The following is a 19,122-nucleotide window of genomic DNA, read 5'->3' as shown; positions in this document are numbered from 1 at the left end:
CGCTAAGGATTAGCCGAATCAGCTGTTTTAAATCTACGAAACATAATGCTTGCTCCTCAATACAGTAGCCTACGTTTGGATCCATTTCATAAAGGAAAGGACGCAAAAATTATAATTGTTTTAATTCATAGCCCGCAGGATGTTAGCTTCCGCAACGAGTGATCGGCCACAAGAGCTCAACGTCCCAAGAGGGCAAGCCTCGTAACTGGACCAAACGCAAGCAGCTACAATGCAGGGCTAGAGTGCAAGCGAGAGGACACGCAGCCCGCAGCGGCAGAGTTCAACGTAATGTACCGGGAAGGATCAGTCCATGTCAGCGCCCCTTCGATGTCGTCGTTGTGATTATCATATCGCAAAGACAACACTGTACTAAACATAATCACATCAAAGCCTTGTAGGTCTTTATACACGATACAAAATGTTTCGTGATCCGCGATATTCACAGCTGGTTCCATAGTGTAGCGGTTATCACGTCTGCTTTACACGCAGAAGGTCCTGGGTTCGAGCCCCAGTGGAACCAGGATATATTTTCTATCCTCTATTTACTTATTATGATACTACATAATCTGAAGCAATGGGGCAACGTACACAATAAATAAATTAAATTTTTAGTACGCATACTAGCATACAAACCTAACTGCATAATAGTTTTTCTAATGCATAACAGCATAACTATAGATAGCTAAATGTGTACGATGACATGTATTTTACAACATGTAGTGTTTAAGCTATATCTCTTCATACTATGAAATATCACTTGTCCTTTCAATAAGCTGTGTTTACTACGATAAAAACTTGTTTAGCACTTAAAGAAAGACACAAGAAAACGATAAAAGCGTGGAAATACCATGGTGTCCTGGATTGTGGACTGCCTGACTGGTCAGCCACGGTATGTAAGACAGCAGGGATATTTGTCCGACACTGAGGTCAGCAAACCGGGGGGCGAGCCTGTCACCCTTTCTGTTCACACTCTTCACTACAGACATATTGAACTCCATGTCCTGTCACCTGAGCACGTTTTAAGAGGACTCCAGGGCTGTATCAGTGAAGGGAAGAAGGCTGAGTGCAGGGGCATTGTGAACTGAACAACCTGGATCTGATCACTGGCAAGACAAAGGAGTTGGTGGTGGACTCCAGCAGGGAGAACACAAATCTGACCCCCTACACGTACAGTATTTTCAGCCAAGGGGTGCAGGATAAGTACAGTAGTATCTGGGAGTTCACGGACAGAAAGCTGGAATGGGCAAGAACAAAGGGACTGCAAACAAGACATCCAGAGCTGATTCTATTTTCTGTGGAGGCTGTGGTAATTCAAGGTCTGCTGTCGGTGCATCAAAAAGCTGGTCGAAAAGGCTGGCTCTGATGGTGGAACAATGACAATTGGCACTCTCATTACACAACGTGCATGTCACGCGCATATATTTTATATATACAGGTCCTTCTCATATAATTAGCATATTGTGATAAAGTTGATTATTTTCCATAATGTAATGATAATAATTGAACTTTCATATATTTTAGATTCATTGCACACCAACTGAAATATGTCAGGTCTTTTGTTGTTTTAATACTGATGATTTTAAGGTCCACAATAAAAGGCCACCCTGAAATGTGCAGTTTTGTCTCACAGCAAAATGCCACAGATGCCACAAGCATTGAGGGAGCGTGCAATTGGCATGCTGACAGCAGGAATGTCAACCAGATCTGTTGCTTGTGCATTGAATGTTCATTTCTCCACCATAAGCCGTCTCCAAAGGCGTTTCAGAGAATATGGCAGTACATCCAACCGGCCTCACAACCGCAGACCACGTGTAACCACACCAGCCCAGGACCTCCACATCCAGCAGGTTCACCTCCAAGATCGTCTGAGACCAGCCACTGAGACAGCTGCTGAAACAATTGGTTTGCATAACCAAACAATTTCTGCACAAACTGTCAGAAACCGTCTCAGGGAAGCTCAACTGCATGCTCGTCGTCCTCATCGGGGTCTTGATCTGACTCCAGCTCGTCGCCGTAACAGATAGAGTGGGCAAATGCTCACATTCGATGGCGTCTGGCACGTTGGAGAGGTGTTCTCTTCACGGATGAATCTCGGTTTACATTGTTCAGGGCAGATGGCAGACAGCGTGTGTGGCGTCGTGTGGGTGAGCGCTTTGCTGATGTCAATGTTGTGGATCGAGTGGCCCATGGTGGTGGTGGGGTTATGGTATGGGCAGGCATCTGGTATGGACGAAGAACACAGGTGCATTTTATTGATGGCATTTTGAATGCACAGAGATACCGTGATGAGATCCTGAGGCCCATTGTTGTGCCATACATCCATGAACATCACCTCACGTTTCAGCAAGATAATGCACGGCCCCATGTTGCAAGGATCTGTACACAATTCTTGGAAGCTGAAAATGTCCCAGTTCTTGCATGGCCAGCATACTCACCGGACATGTCACCCATTGAGCATGTTTGGGATGTGCTTGACCGGCGTATACGACAGCGTGCACCACTTCCCACTAATATCCAGCAACTTCGCACAGCCATTGAAGAGGACTGGACCAACATTCCACAGGCCACAATTGACAATCTGATAAACTCTATGCGAAGAAGATGTGTTGCACTGCATGAGGCAAATGGTGGTCACACCAGATACTGACTGGTTCTGAGTCCCCAGACCCCCAATAAAGCAAAAAAATGCACATTTCAGAGTGGCCTTTTATTGTGGACAGTCTAAGGCAGACCTGTGCACTAATCATGATGTCAGATCAGCATCTTGATGTGGCACACCTGTGAGGTGGGATGGATTATCTCAGCAAAGCAGAAGTGCTCACTATCACACATTTAGACAGATTTGTGAACAATGTTTGAGAGAAATGGTAATATTGTGTATGTGGAATGAATTTTAGATCTTTAAGTCCATCTCATTTTTGTTGAGTGTATATACATATATCTATACAAAAATATATCTATGTCTATTATATGCATTTATACAATCCATATATCTATATCTTTATATTTGTACAATTCACATATCTATATCTATATCTATATATACATGTATACAATCCACATATCTATACAATCAATACATATCTACATATAAATACAAATATTCATTCAATATGATGCACCATAATTACACTTTAAATATATATATATAGGGGAGAACGGGGTAATCTGAGCCACTTTTTACATTTGCTCCCCTCTAAAGGCCTTTGCACACCGGGCGCGTTTTATTCGTGCGATTAATCCGTTTATTAACGAACATATACAGAGTCAATACAAGCTTCCACACCAGCGCCGTCATTTCGCATCGCGAATTTGCATTTTTAATTTTTTCGAACTGAGTTTGATTTTTCTGGGACGTCACTTCTAAAGTGGGACGCGACAAAATTCACATTTCAAAACATTCACTTTTACGTTGCCTGATTTGATAGCTTTTTGTTTTTATAAGCCATTGAACAGGTGTACCTAATAAAGTGGCCGGTGAGTATATATAGGGGAGAACGGGGCAATCTGAGCCACTTTTTACATTTGCTCCCCTCTAAGCGAGCTAAAATGATTTATCACTCAAATTTACACATTTCCCATTAATTCAGGATGTTTCCTAGAAATGGGCATTAGCAGAATTTTTTCAAGACAAAGGGCAGTGAAAATATGATTGTTTTAAAAAAAGTTGTGATGTGGCTCACTTTACCCCAGCTGTGGGGTAAACTGATCCACTTACTTTTTCCACTCTGAAACTACCATAACAACACATATTGTACCACATATTCCAGAACTAATGTCGGACTAGTAAAAGAATGATGGGGTTTGGTCAAGTAAGCAAAGCAAATTTTCTAAACACTTGAAAGTAACTCTGAACAAAATATAAAATCAAATACAACAGAAGGTTTTAATAAGATTCAAATGAAAGATAGAACCAGTTAGATTAGAACACAGTCTGGGGGTCAGAACACAGGACCCTTAGAGCCAGCTAGTGTCTGGGGGTCAAAGCATAGGAAAATCAGAACCAGCGAGAACAGCCTGGGACTCAGAACACAGGAGAAGACCCAACTGGATTATAACATCAGCCTGTCATACTCTACAACTAGGCCTACTCTACATCCCAGCCCTGAAGGTTACAGGGAAAGATGAGAAGGTGCTCTTTCCGTGTGGTTGCCCCAAGTCGTCTTCCTGGTGTATTTCCTTGGCATGATGGCTTTTCTACAATGTGTATGACATTAAAATAAAACATATGTCATGTAATATTACATTAAAATTAGGGCTGTCAAATTAACGCGTTAATTTCGATTAATTAATCACAGAAAGTTTGGGTGAAAAACTCCCAGCAATATAAAATAAATATTAGGCCTAAATATGGAATTATGACCTGTTTAAAGTGATGAGCAATTAAAGCAATAATACCAGTTCTCTTTTAACAAAATAATAGAAATGTATCAATAAAGATTTGGAATATGGAGTCTTGATAATGGTATCAATATGAATAGAAATTAATGATCCGATCCCCCTCCCTACATACAGTTTAACTGGGCAATAGCTTTAACATGGTGGACTTTAATCATTTTATGGCACACGATCACTTTTTGGCACAATGGGACTGTTTAAATAAGTAAAATAAGTTAAATTTTTCTGTGTGGAAGCTAACATTCAGCTTAACTCTGAGCTAAACCCTAGCCCCCCCAAAACCATGCCAGGTGCCTGGCAAAAAGAGGTCCTTTCACGATGCTGCAGCAGGACCAAGCTCTTGGCTGTATGTGTGATGTCATGATATTAGGGGTGGGTAAAAATATCGATTCTCCGATGCATTGCGATTCTCTCTCGAACGATTCCGAATCGATTCATAAAAGTTAATAATCGATTCATTAAAAAAAAAAACGTTTTTTAGTATTTCCTGCGCCACTGCGCATGCACACCACACAAGTGCGAGTTGTTAAAAGTGGCGACAAAAGGGCAGAGAGCAGCAAACCCATATGACCTGCACTGGCTTTGTGTCTGTTTACGTTTTTGTATGAGAGCTGAATTCCAATACAGCACTTTTTTTTCACTTTTGTACACCTTATACTGGTATTGTGCTAATGTTTTATTTGTTACCAGAAATGAAGGCACCTGGTTCTTATGTGTTATTATTGTTCAAAGATGTCATGTGAGAAAGAAAGAAATACTATACATGATTTAAATACATTACATTTAATACAGCACTGTCAATTGTGCTGATGTTATGTTACAATTTCCAAGAGGAGAGAGTTATACCATGGCTGTTTGTTCACAAGGCATAACATTAAATAGATAATTATTTAAATTAAATTTTAATTATTTTACTCTTTCTTGTGTATTTCTACTTGATACTGAATCGATATCGAAGCATTTCAATCAATATCAAATCGAATCGATATCGAATCGTGACTTAATGAATCGAAATCGAATCGAATCGTGAGATTCTTGAGAAAAACAAACTGTAGCAGGCTATACAGCTGTTTATAAACAGGTATAAAAGTGTCATAAAAGTATGCGATTAATTTAGATTAATTAATCACAGAGCCTGTAATTAATTAGATTACTTTTTTTAATCGCTTCACAGCCCTAATTAAAATATGTTTAAGACTAAACTTAACTTGTGCCTTATGATGGGGGAAAGTGAGAGAGTGGCTCACTTTCCCCCACAGCATTTGGCTCACTTTCCCACACCACCACAATTTGAGAAAAAACTACCTCTCTCAAGGCCAGGACACACCAGCCCGATAATCGCCGTCGTCAAAAAAAAAGACGAATCTGTTTGGTGTGTGCCGTGACGTCGGCCGACGTAGAGGTCGTCGGGCTTGTTTTGAGCCTGTCGGCCGCCGATTGAACATGTTCAATCGGCGGCCGACCGTCTTTCATTTGGAGCAATTTGATTGGTGGAGGGCTAGCGAATCAGTGAAGCCCGGAAGTGAGGCGGGTAGCACAAACAGCTAACAACAGCTAGGCATCGTTTTAATGTGTTTGTTCGTTTCGTTTTGAGAGTACTCACATGCATCAACCCTTGTTGACTGCTCGACACCATGCTCGACACTCTCTGCTAAAAATTGTGCTCTTATGGTCCATAAATATAAATACGTATTTCTATCTATGTTTATGCTCTAGAGAGATGTCCAATCATTTCCGGCTTTCGTATTTTTTCGGGCCACAATACAGATTAGCGCCGCCTGCTGTTGTGGAGACATTACGTCCCGCGAGCGTACGGAAAATAAGCAGTCGTCTCGGTGTGTTCTTTGACCGCGACGGGAAGACTGGAGCTTCCTGAAACGGCCGACTCCATTTTTTGCGAAGTCGGAACATGTCGGACTGGTGTGTCCTGGCCTTTAGCATTTCAGGCTAATCTTCAGTTATCAGCATCACATGGTTTCATATGTTGGTAGTTCATCAACACGTATGATAGAAGTTTTTCTACGTGAATACATTTGCTTTGGCACAACAGTTGATTAAGTTGACAGCAAGAAAATTTACTTTTACATGCAAAATACCTATTTTGGTGAAAAAAACATGCTTACCACAGCACCATGAGGTCCTCTCTTTCAGGGCCATGGGGAAATGAGAGGGTCTTGAAAACATATATCTCACATGACCACAAATGTTTTCCGTTGCCTAGATACATGGGGTGGCTCACATTACCCGATGCCTCAGATTGCCCCGTTCTCCCCTACAATATATACAATTTTTTAATTTTTTTAATTTTTTATTATTACTATTTTTATTATTATTTTTTAATATACTTTCCTTCTTAAATCTCTCTCTCATCCCTGTACCTTTTAAAAATCATTGCTTTGATTTTTTTTTTAACTGAATCATGTTTGGACATTGCTTTAGCTCCGTGCTCATACCATTCCACAGTTTCACACCTCCAATTGAAATGCATTGACATTTTAAAGTCGTGCGAACAGCTAGCGTCTTAAAATGTAACTGTTCCCTCAAATTATAACCCCCCTCTCTATCAAAAAAAATTGTTTGAATGTTACCTGGTAGCAGTTTATTTCTTGCTTTGTACATGATTTGTGCAACTTGATATTCAACCAGGTCCTTGAACTTTATGATACGGGAAAGTAAAAAGAGGAGGTTGGTGTGATCATAATATCCTGCTTTATTGATTATTCTTATGGTTTGTTTTTGAAGTGTGACTAGTGGTAGCAGTGAGCTTTTGTAAGTGGTCCCCCAGACCTCCACACAGTAATTTAAATAAGGTAAGATCATTGAGCAGTAAAGAATATGCAGTGATTTGTGATCCAATATATGCTTTGCTTTTCCCAGGACTGCTTCGTGACAGTTTTGATTTAACATGTGTTATATGAGGTTTCCAGCATAGCTTGTGGTCTATTGTCACACCCAGGAATTTATTTACATACACTCTTTCAATATTAACACCATCTATCTTAACATGATTTTAATCACTATTTAAATTACAATTTCCAAACAACATGATTTTTGTTTTGCTTAAATTCAATGATAATTTATTATTGTCAAACCACCTTTTTAATTTGCTCATTTCAGATGTAATTGACTCCAGAAGCTGTTGCAAGTCCTCTCCCGAACAAAAAATATTTGTGTCATCTGCAAATAACACAAATTGTAAAATATTTGATGTTTTACATATGTCATTTATGTAGAGAATAAAAAGAATGGGCCCTAACACTGACCCCTGGGGGACCCCACAAGCAATGTCCAAACAAGCTAACACGTATTCACCCATTTTCACAAACTGTTGCCTGTTCTGTAGATAGCTCCTCAGCCAGTTTAATACAACCACTCTGATACCATACCGTTCTAATTTATTAATTAATATATCATGATTTATGGTATCAAATGCTTTTTTGAGATCAATAAAAACACCTGCTGCATATTTCTTTTGGTCCAGGGAATTTGTAATCATTTCAATTAGCTCAATGACTGCTAATGAAGTGGATCGGTTGGGTCTGAAATCGTATTGGCTGTCAGTTAGTAAATTGTGTTTATTGATGAATTTGTTAAGTCTGTCAGCAAATACTTTTTCTAAGATTTTTGAGAATTGAGGAAGCAGTGAACTAGGCCTGTAGTTTGTGAAGTGGTGTTTGTCTCCAGCGGTATGACTTTTGCAATTTTCATTTTTCTTGGGAATTTACCAGTTTTAAATGATAAATTACAGTGCGTTAATGGTTTCGAAATTACGTGAATTACCTCTTTGACTATTCTCATATCAATTATGTCACTATAGTCAGTAGAAGTTTTATTTTTGCATTTATGGACAATCTCTATAATTTCACTCTCTTCCACTGCTGTTAGAAACATTGATTTTGGATTAATGTCTATGAAAACATTATTCCTGTCATCAGATCTCACAGGAACAGGTATTTTTTCAGCCAGTATTGGTCCAACATTTACAAAATATTGGTTGAAGCCATTTACTGCATCATCCATATTAACAATAGTCATATCATTTTCAATAAACTCATGTGGATAATTAACTTGTCTAGAACCATTTCCAAAAACATTATTTAGTATATTCCATAGACCTTTAATATTGTTTTTATTATTATCTAATACTTTTCTGTAATATTCTTTCTTACTAATTCTCATAATGTTAGTTAATTTTTATATTTCTTATATTTATTTTCTGCATCTTTGGTTCTAAGCTTTATAAATTCTTTATATAGTGTATTTTTCTTTTTGCAGGCATTTTGTAATCCCTTAGTTATCTCTAAGAATATTTCATAACCTTTATCAATATTTTTTCTTCATATAATAGTTCCCAATTTTGATTTAATAATTCATTTTTTAAAGCGTTTATTGCCTCTTCTGGCCGTACTCTTCTGTACTTGAATGTATTCTGTGATTATTGGGATTAAGAAGATCTATATTAAAATCCCCACAGATAAATATGACCTTTTGTTTTGACAATGTGTAATTTTTTTCCATCCATTCCTTGAATATATCAATATTGGAACCCGACGCTCTATAAATACATCTAACAATCACATTCTTCTTATTTCCCATGCAGATTTCAACAGTTAAACATTCTAATACATTTCCGATTGCAGTTGTCATTTCATCAACCACCTTGCAATTAAGGTTTTTGTCCACATACAGAGCCACACCTCCTCCAGTCTTGTTCTCTCAGTTCCTGTAGTTAAGTTCATAGCCATCTATTTCAAAGTCCACACCCTTTTCAGGGTTGATCCAAGTTTCTGATATTGCAATTATGTTAAATGGTTGTGAAAATTTACGTAAATATTCCTTAATGTATTGGACATTTGCATACAAACGTCTACTGTTAAAATGAATGATGGGTAGTTTCTGATCTGTCTTAATGGTCTTATTGTATTTGTTCATATGTGTAATAGCCGCAGTCGGCATTGTTGTTAAAGAAGAAGTTATTTTATATATATTTCGATATTGACTTCCATGTCTTGTAAATTGTGCTCCGTATATTCGAATGTTTTCAGTTCCAGTTTATCACAATCGCCAGTTTGATGATCTAAAACATTTAAGTGTGACAAATATGAAAAAATATAAGAAATCGGGAAGGGGGCAAATACTTTTTCACAGCACTGTATATATATATATTAGGGGTATTTATCACCCTTCATTATTAGACAGTTAAAGAGACAGAGTTGAATTGTGGACAAGATGGGGATAACATGCAGAGAATGTCCTGAGCTGAAAAAGGATAGGGCTCTGAGAAAATAAGTCCCTGACAACATAAAACCTATCCAAATTTAAAGTAATGTGTGTGTGTGTGTGTGTGTGTGTGTGTGTGTGTGTGTGTGTGTGTGTGTGTGTTAAAAGTATATACAACTGGGGACATAGGGACACACACACACACACACACAAACAAACACACGCACACACACACACACACACACACACACACACACACACAGACAGACAGACAACTCACACTTAACTACATGTTCACTACATTCATGAATAGGCCTACATTTAGACAAACATTCATTTTGGGACAGTACAGTCACAGTATATAACTAGTTAATAAACTGAGTTTCGGTTGATATCAAAGACCTCAAAGCTTTAAATCTGCCTCATTAGCATTTCACCAGACTTCACAGGTGTTAGCTATTACAACAACGGCTAAATGTTTGTTGTGAATATTTAGCTAATAAACAATTCAAACATGAGTTAGCTTCCCAACCCCCGAATAATTACTCACAAAATCTTCTGTTGTGCTACAGCTGTATCTTCGGGTGCATTTGCTCACTTTTTTTCTTCTTCCTAACTTTAAAATAAGGAATTACTAGCTTGTGGCGTTTCATATTTTTGTCTTTGCCACAATGCCGCATGTAGCCAACTTTACCGCGGACAACAGCGCCATCTACTTTTCCTACCGCTGATGTGTACTGACCGCCTTGACCCTGTCTGCTCTTCGGCGAAGCCCGCTTTCAAATCATTATTATTCATCATGACTTTCTAATTATTAAAGAAAAAAACATTTTGGTAGCGTTAAATGTCAAATGTCGAGAGTTTTGTAAAGGTTGCTCACTGTCTTTTGGTATTTGAATCGATTTGAATGTGTCCTCCCCCCCTCACTAACGGATATCGTAGTTATAATTTCCTGGTGTCACATCTATTTGCTTCCCCAAAATGGCGAATATAGCTGCCGCCGCCGCCGCTGCTGCTGCTGCCGCCGTCGCTGCGAACCGAGACCCCGCCGTGGACCGGTCACTACGATCGGTGTTTGGTAGGTTTGCAGTCGCTACGTTCCTGTACTCCGTTAGCTACATAATGAGTCAATATACCGACAACTATTGCATTAAGGCTTGCTAACATAGCTAGCCGGCTAATGATACCGTTAGCCACGCAGCGAGGTAACAAACTTATCGTCGGCCTCCTCAATAAGAGAAAAAACATGTTTTAATGCGAAAGTGATTTTTTTTTTTATTGTGATTTTTAATGTTTCTCATAATTCGTAATTGTTTCAGTGGGAAACATTCCGTATGAAGCCACAGAGGAACAGCTCAAAGACATATTTTCCGAAGTCGGACTTGTTGTCAGTTTCAGGTGAGTGAAAGATAGCCACATTTCATCTAACATGTGTGCTGCAAAGATCCTATACAAGCTTTAGTGTTTGTCCTGTTAAACACTGTGGAGCCTTAACGTTCGGCTCTCCCAGGTCATATGAACAAAGCGATGTTGTACACTTAAATGGATGATTTTTCGAGCTTGTTTTAGTAAAACTATAAACATGTGGACAATCAGACTTGTTAATATATGGCATGATTCTTGTGTGCAGGTTAGTGTATGACAGGGAGACAGGAAAGCCAAAGGGGTATGGCTTCTGTGAGTATCAGGACCAGGAGACAGCCCTCAGTGCCATGCGGAACCTGAATGGGAGAGAGTTCAGTGGCCGGGCTCTGCGTGTGGACAATGCAGCCAGTGAGAAAAACAAGGAAGAGCTCAAAAGTAAGCAAGTTCGTTTCCATTTCGTGGCTTTATTTCAAACCAAAAGTGCTGTTTCTACAGTTCTCTGCCATGTCTCTACTGCACAGGTTTAGGGACAGGAGCCCCCATTATCGAGTCTCCCTATGGAGATACCATTCAGCCACAGGAAGCCCCAGAGTCCATCAGCAGGGCTGTCGCCAGTCTGCCACCTGAGCAGATGTTTGAGCTTATGAAACAGATGAAGGTTGGCTGTCTGTTTCGTTGCTTGTGTCAGTTTGATGGGTCCAGATGGCGCAGTCAGATACTGTACTGCTGTATCTCTTTTGTTTAATGTGTTGTGCTGATTCTGCCACTTTGTATCTGAATCAAAAGTGGGTATCAAAAACTAAAGGAGATATGTCTAATTTGCCAGGATGTGCTAATCAATTGTGTAACTGTGACCTCACCCAACTTACGGTTATTTCCCATTTCCCTCTCCAGCTGTGTGTGCAGAACAGCCCCCAGGAGGCGAGGAACATGCTGCTGCAGAACCCTCAGCTGGCCTATGCGCTGCTGCAGGCCCAAGTTGTCATGCGAATCGTTGACCCTGAGATAGCCTTGGTGAGAGAAGCCAAATCTTACATGATTTTACGTTTTTATTGGAAGCAAATGAGAAGATAAGAGGTTATTTTGGGTGTGACTTTTTCATCATTCAAATGAGCCAAAAGTTGAACTGCACTTTTTTAAACCAGTGAAATTTACTCCCCATGTACAGAAAATGCTCCATCGTCAAACTTCAGTTCCGACCCTGATTCCCAGCGGGCAGGCTGGAGTAGCGCCACCTCTCAATCCACCTCCCGCACCACCACCCAGCATGCCTGTGTCCCAGCCGCAGCCTGGCGTAAGTAGAACAGTCCTCCTCACTCTCTTAAGTAACTTAACACTCCAACAAAATAGTCCCACACTCCATGATAAAGGACATGGCTCTGATGTGGGAGATTTAATAATTTAAGCTCTGTTTGTAATGTGGCTGGAGAACTCACTTTCATACGTTTTGCTGGGCTCCAATAAAAGTTAAGTGGAGATGGAGGGAAAAAGTTGTTTGTACACAAGTCAAGTGTAACCGCGCCGCACCTTAATACACGTTTCTTTCGATCATATATAGTGAATTGTTACAACTTAAGTTCTGTCACTTTCAGTCAGTTTTCCAAGTCAAGCAAGGTGTGATGGAAAAAGGTGGATCAGAATGAATTACATATTAATATATTGATGATATAATGGTTGGACGTCTATGCCTTGTTCATACATTATTTTATTTTGTCATCTGATCAGCCCGGAATGCAGCCCGGAATGCAGCCTGGGATGCATGTCAATGGTGCCCCTCAAATGATGCAGCCCCCCAACATGGGTGTCGTGCCCGGACCAATGCCTGTGCCCGTACCTGGACCTGGCCAAGGACCAGCGGGACCTCCAGGTAATCATCAAACCGCATGCGCCCTCTTCAATCCCCAACTGAGGCTGTTGTGGAAAATCCTTCTTTTTGTGGCAACATCTGTAACTCAAATCGTCTGTGTCTGTCATTCTGTTGTGTTCCGCATGCTGTTGAATGTGTCAAGCAGACCACCAAAACAGACAAAACCCGATGCAATGCATTTCCGCCGCAAAAAAAACAAATAACATAAAATAAGGCTCTGCCCGAATTATTTTATGTTGAAGATTTACACGTGTCATGGCTCTCTGAGATCACTAGGTAGAACCAGAGTCTTGTAATCGGTCGAGGTGTTTTTATGAGCGACACAGTGTGATTAACTTCTTCGTAGCACCGACCCACTTTTCTTTTCTTCTTTTAGCTGTCTGTTTTGGTTGAGTTTTATTAGTTTCCTCAATGTCCCTCTTCACGTGTGTGTGTGTGCACGTACTATAATGTCACGCTTCATAATGCTCTTAAAGTGCTGCTTTGCTGTCTTGAGTCTTGTGTCTCCTTTTCTTTTCATTTTAATGCTGGCTCAGGAAACCTTCAGCATTCTCCCACAGGATCGTCTGGTCAAGCTGCTATCGAGCGGCCTCAAGGTATCACTGTACTCCCTCAGTTCTCCACTCAAGTCAAAGGACTGTTATGGAGAGGCCATGGTCCAGATACTCAGTACTTCTGGGATTTAGTTTTATTTTAATTATTATACTATAGTCTAAAGTGATCCCTTTTTGCCTTCACAGTCAACCCTTTAAATAGTTATTAAGCTTTCTTTTATACAGCTTGGAACCCTGGAGCATTTTCCTGAATGTGCCATGTCATCTCTTGAGGGAGGTGATACTGCATGTAAACAGATAATGGTTTGGGGCAGGTGCCAGGAGTACAATTGTTTTTGAAAGATTATTTCCAGTGTTGAGAAATGAAGAGATATTACAATAAGGAAGCATTCAGTGTTGTTCGTAGTGTAATGTAGATAGTTAGTTTAGCCTTCAGCTAAACACAAGTTTAACTGATTTTGATTCATGTCAGTGGGAAAAAGCCTGCATCGGTCCTTGGAGAAAAGGTTACTTGAATAATGTGGCAAAGCTGTGTGTCTGTAGTAAACACATTAAAAAAAGGGCGTGTTGATAAAAAATAATGCAAACTAATGCTTCACACTAGAAATGTGAAGCGTGTGTGAATGGAAAATGCCTTTGTATGTAGAAAAGTCCGACATTTTGGCATGCAAAGTATGTGCACAGAAAGAAAACAGAAAAAGGGTCAGGATTGAGTAAAATAAATGGACTCATGCGCTGGCATAAACAGCCTGTTATATTCTGGTTGGCTGGTTGATTGACCTGTGTGACCTGCTGTAATTGTGCTGGAGGGATTCTGATCTCAACGCAGAAATAAATTTTTTTTTTAGTCTACAAAGTATCTCTCAATTGTGGCGAAAAAACAAAAAAATCCTCCGGCCAGGTTTATGGCTGTGCTTTGTCTTATGTGCATCTTCTCTTCTTGATGTCCTGCTTGGGCTCATATTTGACAGAATGCAAATAGCTTTAAAAATCCCCTTGTCACTATTAAATGACTCTGACTCAGGTGTTTTCTTTGCAGAGTCTGCCATTTGTAGATCTCCTGTTTAAGACGTGATGTATAACATGTTGTGGTTGAAACTTTTTTTTTTTTTTCCTTTTTTTTTTACCACAATATACCTTTTCATTTACTCATGCTTTTTATAGACATGGTGCTGTTGCCATGGAAAAATGAAGTCAGTTAGCGTGGTAACGGTTGGGACTCTTCTCCTTCATTTCTGTTTGAACATCATGGTTTACTGCACCTGACCAACGTGAACTAGGCCTTTTTGTTTAGCAACTAATTGAAATAAGATACTTTATTGCATTTTGAAAATGTAGTTATTAATATTCATACCTTTTGTAGAATTCCACCAAACTCTTCCACTTTTTTTTCTGAATCTGTCTAATGTTTACATGAAGGCATTCGATTCAAAGCTTGGATGTTCTTTTTAATTGATATTTTAATGGTTTCTTAAAAACAACAGTACAGTTGATCAAGAAAATAATCTGTGACTTTCATCGCCAGGATTAAAATGAAACAAAATTGACACATAATGGGAGGTTAGATTTGTTTTAATTTCATTGGGTTAAATCAAAAATACACAGCGAGTGAGGTGACATGTCATTCAGTTAACAATGAGCTGCCACGGGTGCTCCAGTGGCGCAGTGTATAGAGCACATACCATATTGGCTGCGGCCTTCGTTGCAATGGTCGCGGGTTCAAATCTGTCCGTGGACCTTTACTGCAGTTCATCCCCTCTCTCTCTCTCTGTCTCCCTATTTCAACTCTGTACTGTCTAATAAAGCTTGAAAATGTCAAAAAATAATCTTTAAAAAAAACAATGAGCTGCCATGTGCGTGTTTAAGCTGAATTGAAGCGTAACATTCAGCCCTTCATAACATGTAAACATACAGCGTGCCATTTTTGACTTCACTCAAATACAGTGCCCTATTGTTTCCTTTGGATAGTATCTGCGGTAAATATAACTCACACACCTATTTCACTTGGATCTATTCTCTGCATGCTTTCCCTTCATTATGTTCTCACGGCCGTATACCAGAGCTGCAAGACACAAGTAGGACAATATTCTCAAAATCAGACCGTGTGTTTACTGTATGTGTGGATGTAATAGAGTTTAGCTAATGTTTGTTGAACCTATATTTTCCCTTTTAACGTTGATTGACCTGTATCGATCTCTCATCTTTTTTCCTGCCTTTCCGTGCTTCTGATCCCAATCGTGATGTCCCACTGTGTTTCGCGACATCAGACCGCAGTAGTTTTACGTGGTCACTGTAATTCATTGTGTTTGTTTTATAAACCCCTAACAGCGCTGGTTGTTTCACCCGAGAGAGAGAGAGAGAGAGAGTGTGTGTCTGTCTGTCTGACCTGGAAATTCAGCCCACTGAGCCTATTCTTAGTTCTTTGGTCATAAAACATTTCCTGCTCAGTGACTGGGACAAACTTGTTAGTGTTTGTCAGTGGTTGATTCATTGTATGTTGTCTTCTCCTCTCAGGACCAGGCGGTATCCCCAGAGGCCTGCTGGGAGATGGACCTAATGACCCCAGAGGAGGAACTCTGCTGTCTGTCACTGGAGAGGTCATAGAACCCAAGTAAGACGGTTGTTCACCCATATGAAATGACATTTAACCTAATCCCAAGCAGACTGAATCCATTGAAGACAGTCAAGTTATTTTTATTTCTCGCTGATATTTTTTTGACACCTGCGGTTACCGTGGAAACAGCAAGTGTGCTTTTATACTATCAATACCAGAGATCCGGATGCAGAGCAAACTCTTGTTGTGCAGCTCCTTTATGAGAAACGCAACAGAAGCTAGTTTAACTGTTTTCATTCAATCGTAACTGCAGCCTGATTTCATGCCACACGCGACACAAGTAGTTTCCCACACGGTAGTAGAACGCAGTAGAGTAGGCTAGTTGCCTTGCTGAGAAGTTGGAGGTGTGCAGCTGGAAACTCTATATCAACAGTTAAGTGTGGCTTCTTCTTCCATCACTTAGAAAAAAATATCCCCTGATGGGGAAAAAAGCCCAAAATAACCAGTTTCTTAGGTGCATTTTTAAAGAGGACCTATTATACTACTTTTCTGGTCTTAATTTCTTGTTTTACACTGCTATAGAGCAACCTGACACGAATCACATCACAAAAAACTATGTAGATTTTCGGGAAGCTCTTTCTCTTATTTTGGCGATCCAGCACGTCCTGTCAACACTTGAGTGTGTGTGCTTCGGCAATCTCCGCTCCCTCCGCCTGTGCATCGGCCATCTCCGCTACCCTCCCCCCTCCTGCAAACCCCACTCCGTTGTGATTGGTTACCTTCCTTCCGGAACACTTTCAGTGGCGGGAAGCGCGAGCATGGACCTATAAGGGCGCGAGGCAGAGGCGAACAGGGAAGTGACAGCATTACCATACATGGAAACATCCGCGTGGTGACTTCACAAAGTTACATGCGACGTCACAAAGTTACAAAGGGTAGACCGCTTTGAACACGTGACTTCTCGACTGGCTAGAATAGTGTTTAGTGCTCGGCACAGACACCCCAGACGGTCAGCAGGGAATACGTCGAAATGCATGTAAGTCATTATTTGATAATTTAGTATGGTTAAGCATGACTATGAATCATCATAACAACGTTTATAGGTCATAAAAGTCAAAAAGCATCATAGGTCCTCTTAAAGGAACAAATAACATAAGTTGCGTTCCATGTTTTGCATGTTGAGAAAAATTACTTTTTGTGATTTCTGGCATTTCAATTTGATGAAGAATTCCTTTCCTTCACTTTGTTTCTGTTCGTATTTAGCCGGGGTTACATGGGAGCTCCACCACCCCACCAAGCCCCACCTCCACACATGGCCCCAATGGCAACTGGACCCCCTCCGGATATGAGAGGACCTCCAATGGACATGAGAGGTCCACCCATGGGTGAACCACGGAACATGATGGGTGACCCCAGAGGGCCCCCCATGATGGAGCCACGGGGACCCCCTATGGAAACCAGAGGTAGCTGATGCTTTGCAATTTGAGAACCTGAATGACTTTATTCCAGTTTAAAATCATTTTTGATTGTGTGTGTAGTCGACATTTTGTTTGTAACGGATTTCAGTTTAATCTCTGTCCCTTTGCAGACAAACTAAATGTCACCAGACAAAAGTCCTTTGTCTTAGCAAGAGTTTTTTCTTTTTGCAAATGAGACCAGTAGTTTGACACGACCAATGACTGTCCCTCGCTACTGTGTTTACACTTGGTTTCTAATCCTCCTATATTCAAAACCTTTTTTAAGGTCATCCATGTCACAATGTTTCTAGAAGCTTTTCTCAGCTAGGAAAGACACGTTTGTATCTTTGTGGGTTTTAATGTTAATATTGTTTGTAATAACCTGTATATAACTCCCATTGGCGTCACATGTAAAAGAGTTGTCCTTTTTAGTTCAATGATTCACTCAGTATTCTGAGTGAAGTACTATTTATTTATGTATTTTTTCCTGCAGGTCGTGACCCGAGGGCGATGGACGCTCGCGGTCCAGTGACAGGGCAGCGGGTTCCCATGACATCAGGCATGCAGGGCCCGGGTCCTCATAACATGGGGCCTAACGCTCCTCCACCTGCAAGACCGGTAACAGCTGCATCTAATGTCTTTGTCCGTACATTCAAGACTCATTTTTCCCGTGTTTCTGTGGAATACACTGAGCGTTTACATTTGATACCTCCTCCTTTTTACTCATCAATTATTAGTCTATAAATACAGATTTAAAAATAATAATAAATGTAATCATCTTAAAAGTTATGCGAGCGTGACTAACAGTACATTCATCCGACAGGGTCCTGGTGGTCCCCCATCGGGAGGGGGCTTCAGTCCGGGACAGAGCCAGGTCTCCACACAGGACCAAGAGAAGGTGGGTATCACTTCTGTCTACCAGCCCCACGATGACACAAATAGAACAGGCTTTGATCAATAACTGGCCTTTTGCAGGGTTTGGTAAAACAGAACAGCTCAGTCTATTCACCCCTAGAACGTTTTGCACAAGGGGCACGGCTGCGGCTTACGTACATACAGCAGCGATCATGACTTTTGAAAGCAGAAATCTGATTCCAGTCAAAGAACAGTGACGGTTTTACCACCTGTATGATAAATTAAATGTTTTTTTGTTTTTTGTTTTTTATCTAGGCGGCCCTGATCATGCAGGTGTTACAGCTGACCCCAGAACAGATCGCCATGTTGCCCCCGGAGCAGCGTCAGAGCATCCTGATCCTCAAAGAACAGATTCAAAAGACTGCAGGAGGGGGACCTTGACAGTCCCACTGAGGAAAACCCCCAAAGGGTATCAGGTAGAACAATTGTTATTTCCTTGACTTCACCAAAGTTTCCATATCTTTAGGGAAAGTCCCTGATATTAAAGTGTTCTTGCAACATCATGGATTAACTCCATCCCTTTCTTTGCATTTTGATTTCAGGAAAAACTTCTCCGCCCCGTCACCTTCAGCTCATAGATGTCTCATTTGTTAGGATACTGTATAGTTTTTTTTTAAAAGTCGTATAATCTGTGTGAAAGAGTAAGGCTGTTGCTTGTGCATTTGAAAATATGTGAATGGATGAGGAGGCTGAACAGATTAAAAAGTCCAGGGCTTGGATGGTAATGCCATGTTTTCATGTTATTGAGATTGTTTTGTCAATAAAACTAAGAAAGAAAGAAAAAACAATATT

General features: G+C 40.4%; 1 protein-coding gene across 1 annotated transcript; it reads left to right on the top strand.

The window, feature by feature from the left end:
- The first annotated feature begins 10,593 nt into the window (after positions 1 to 10,593).
- On the top strand, positions 10,594 to 19,103 carry cstf2 (cleavage stimulation factor, 3' pre-RNA, subunit 2). Its single transcript, XM_080035236.1, has 13 exons — positions 10,594 to 10,696; positions 10,938 to 11,016; positions 11,249 to 11,418; positions 11,505 to 11,641; positions 11,878 to 11,997; positions 12,152 to 12,277; positions 12,709 to 12,850; positions 15,919 to 16,015; positions 17,222 to 17,421; positions 17,909 to 18,033; positions 18,239 to 18,313; positions 18,586 to 18,746; positions 18,873 to 19,103. Exons 1-12 carry the CDS (start codon positions 10,600 to 10,602, stop codon positions 18,709 to 18,711), a joined length of 1,494 nt encoding a protein of 497 aa, XP_079891362.1. The 5' UTR covers positions 10,594 to 10,599; the 3' UTR covers positions 18,712 to 18,746; positions 18,873 to 19,103.
- The last annotated feature ends 19 nt before the right edge of the window (positions 19,104 to 19,122 follow it).

This window comes from Ammodytes marinus (genome assembly GCF_949987685.1).
Source record: "Ammodytes marinus genome assembly, chromosome: 10".
In the NCBI taxonomy this organism is placed as follows: Eukaryota; Metazoa; Chordata; class Actinopteri; order Uranoscopiformes; family Ammodytidae; genus Ammodytes; species Ammodytes marinus.
The sequence above is the reverse complement of the archived record's forward strand: the minus strand, read 5'-3'. Positions and strand labels throughout refer to the sequence as shown.

Excerpts from the sequence above, each read along its gene's own strand:
- cstf2 (XM_080035236.1), top strand. The coding sequence starts at position 10,600 with ATGGCGAATATAGCTGCCGCCGCCGCCGCTGCTGCTGCTGCCGCCGTC. Across the intron at positions 12,278-12,708 it reads TGTCCCAGCCGCAGCCTGGC|CCCGGAATGCAGCCCGGAAT; the intron begins GTAAGTAGAACA and ends TCATCTGATCAG. Across the intron at positions 18,314-18,585 it reads CCACACAGGACCAAGAGAAG|GCGGCCCTGATCATGCAGGT; the intron begins GTGGGTATCACT and ends TTTTTTATCTAG.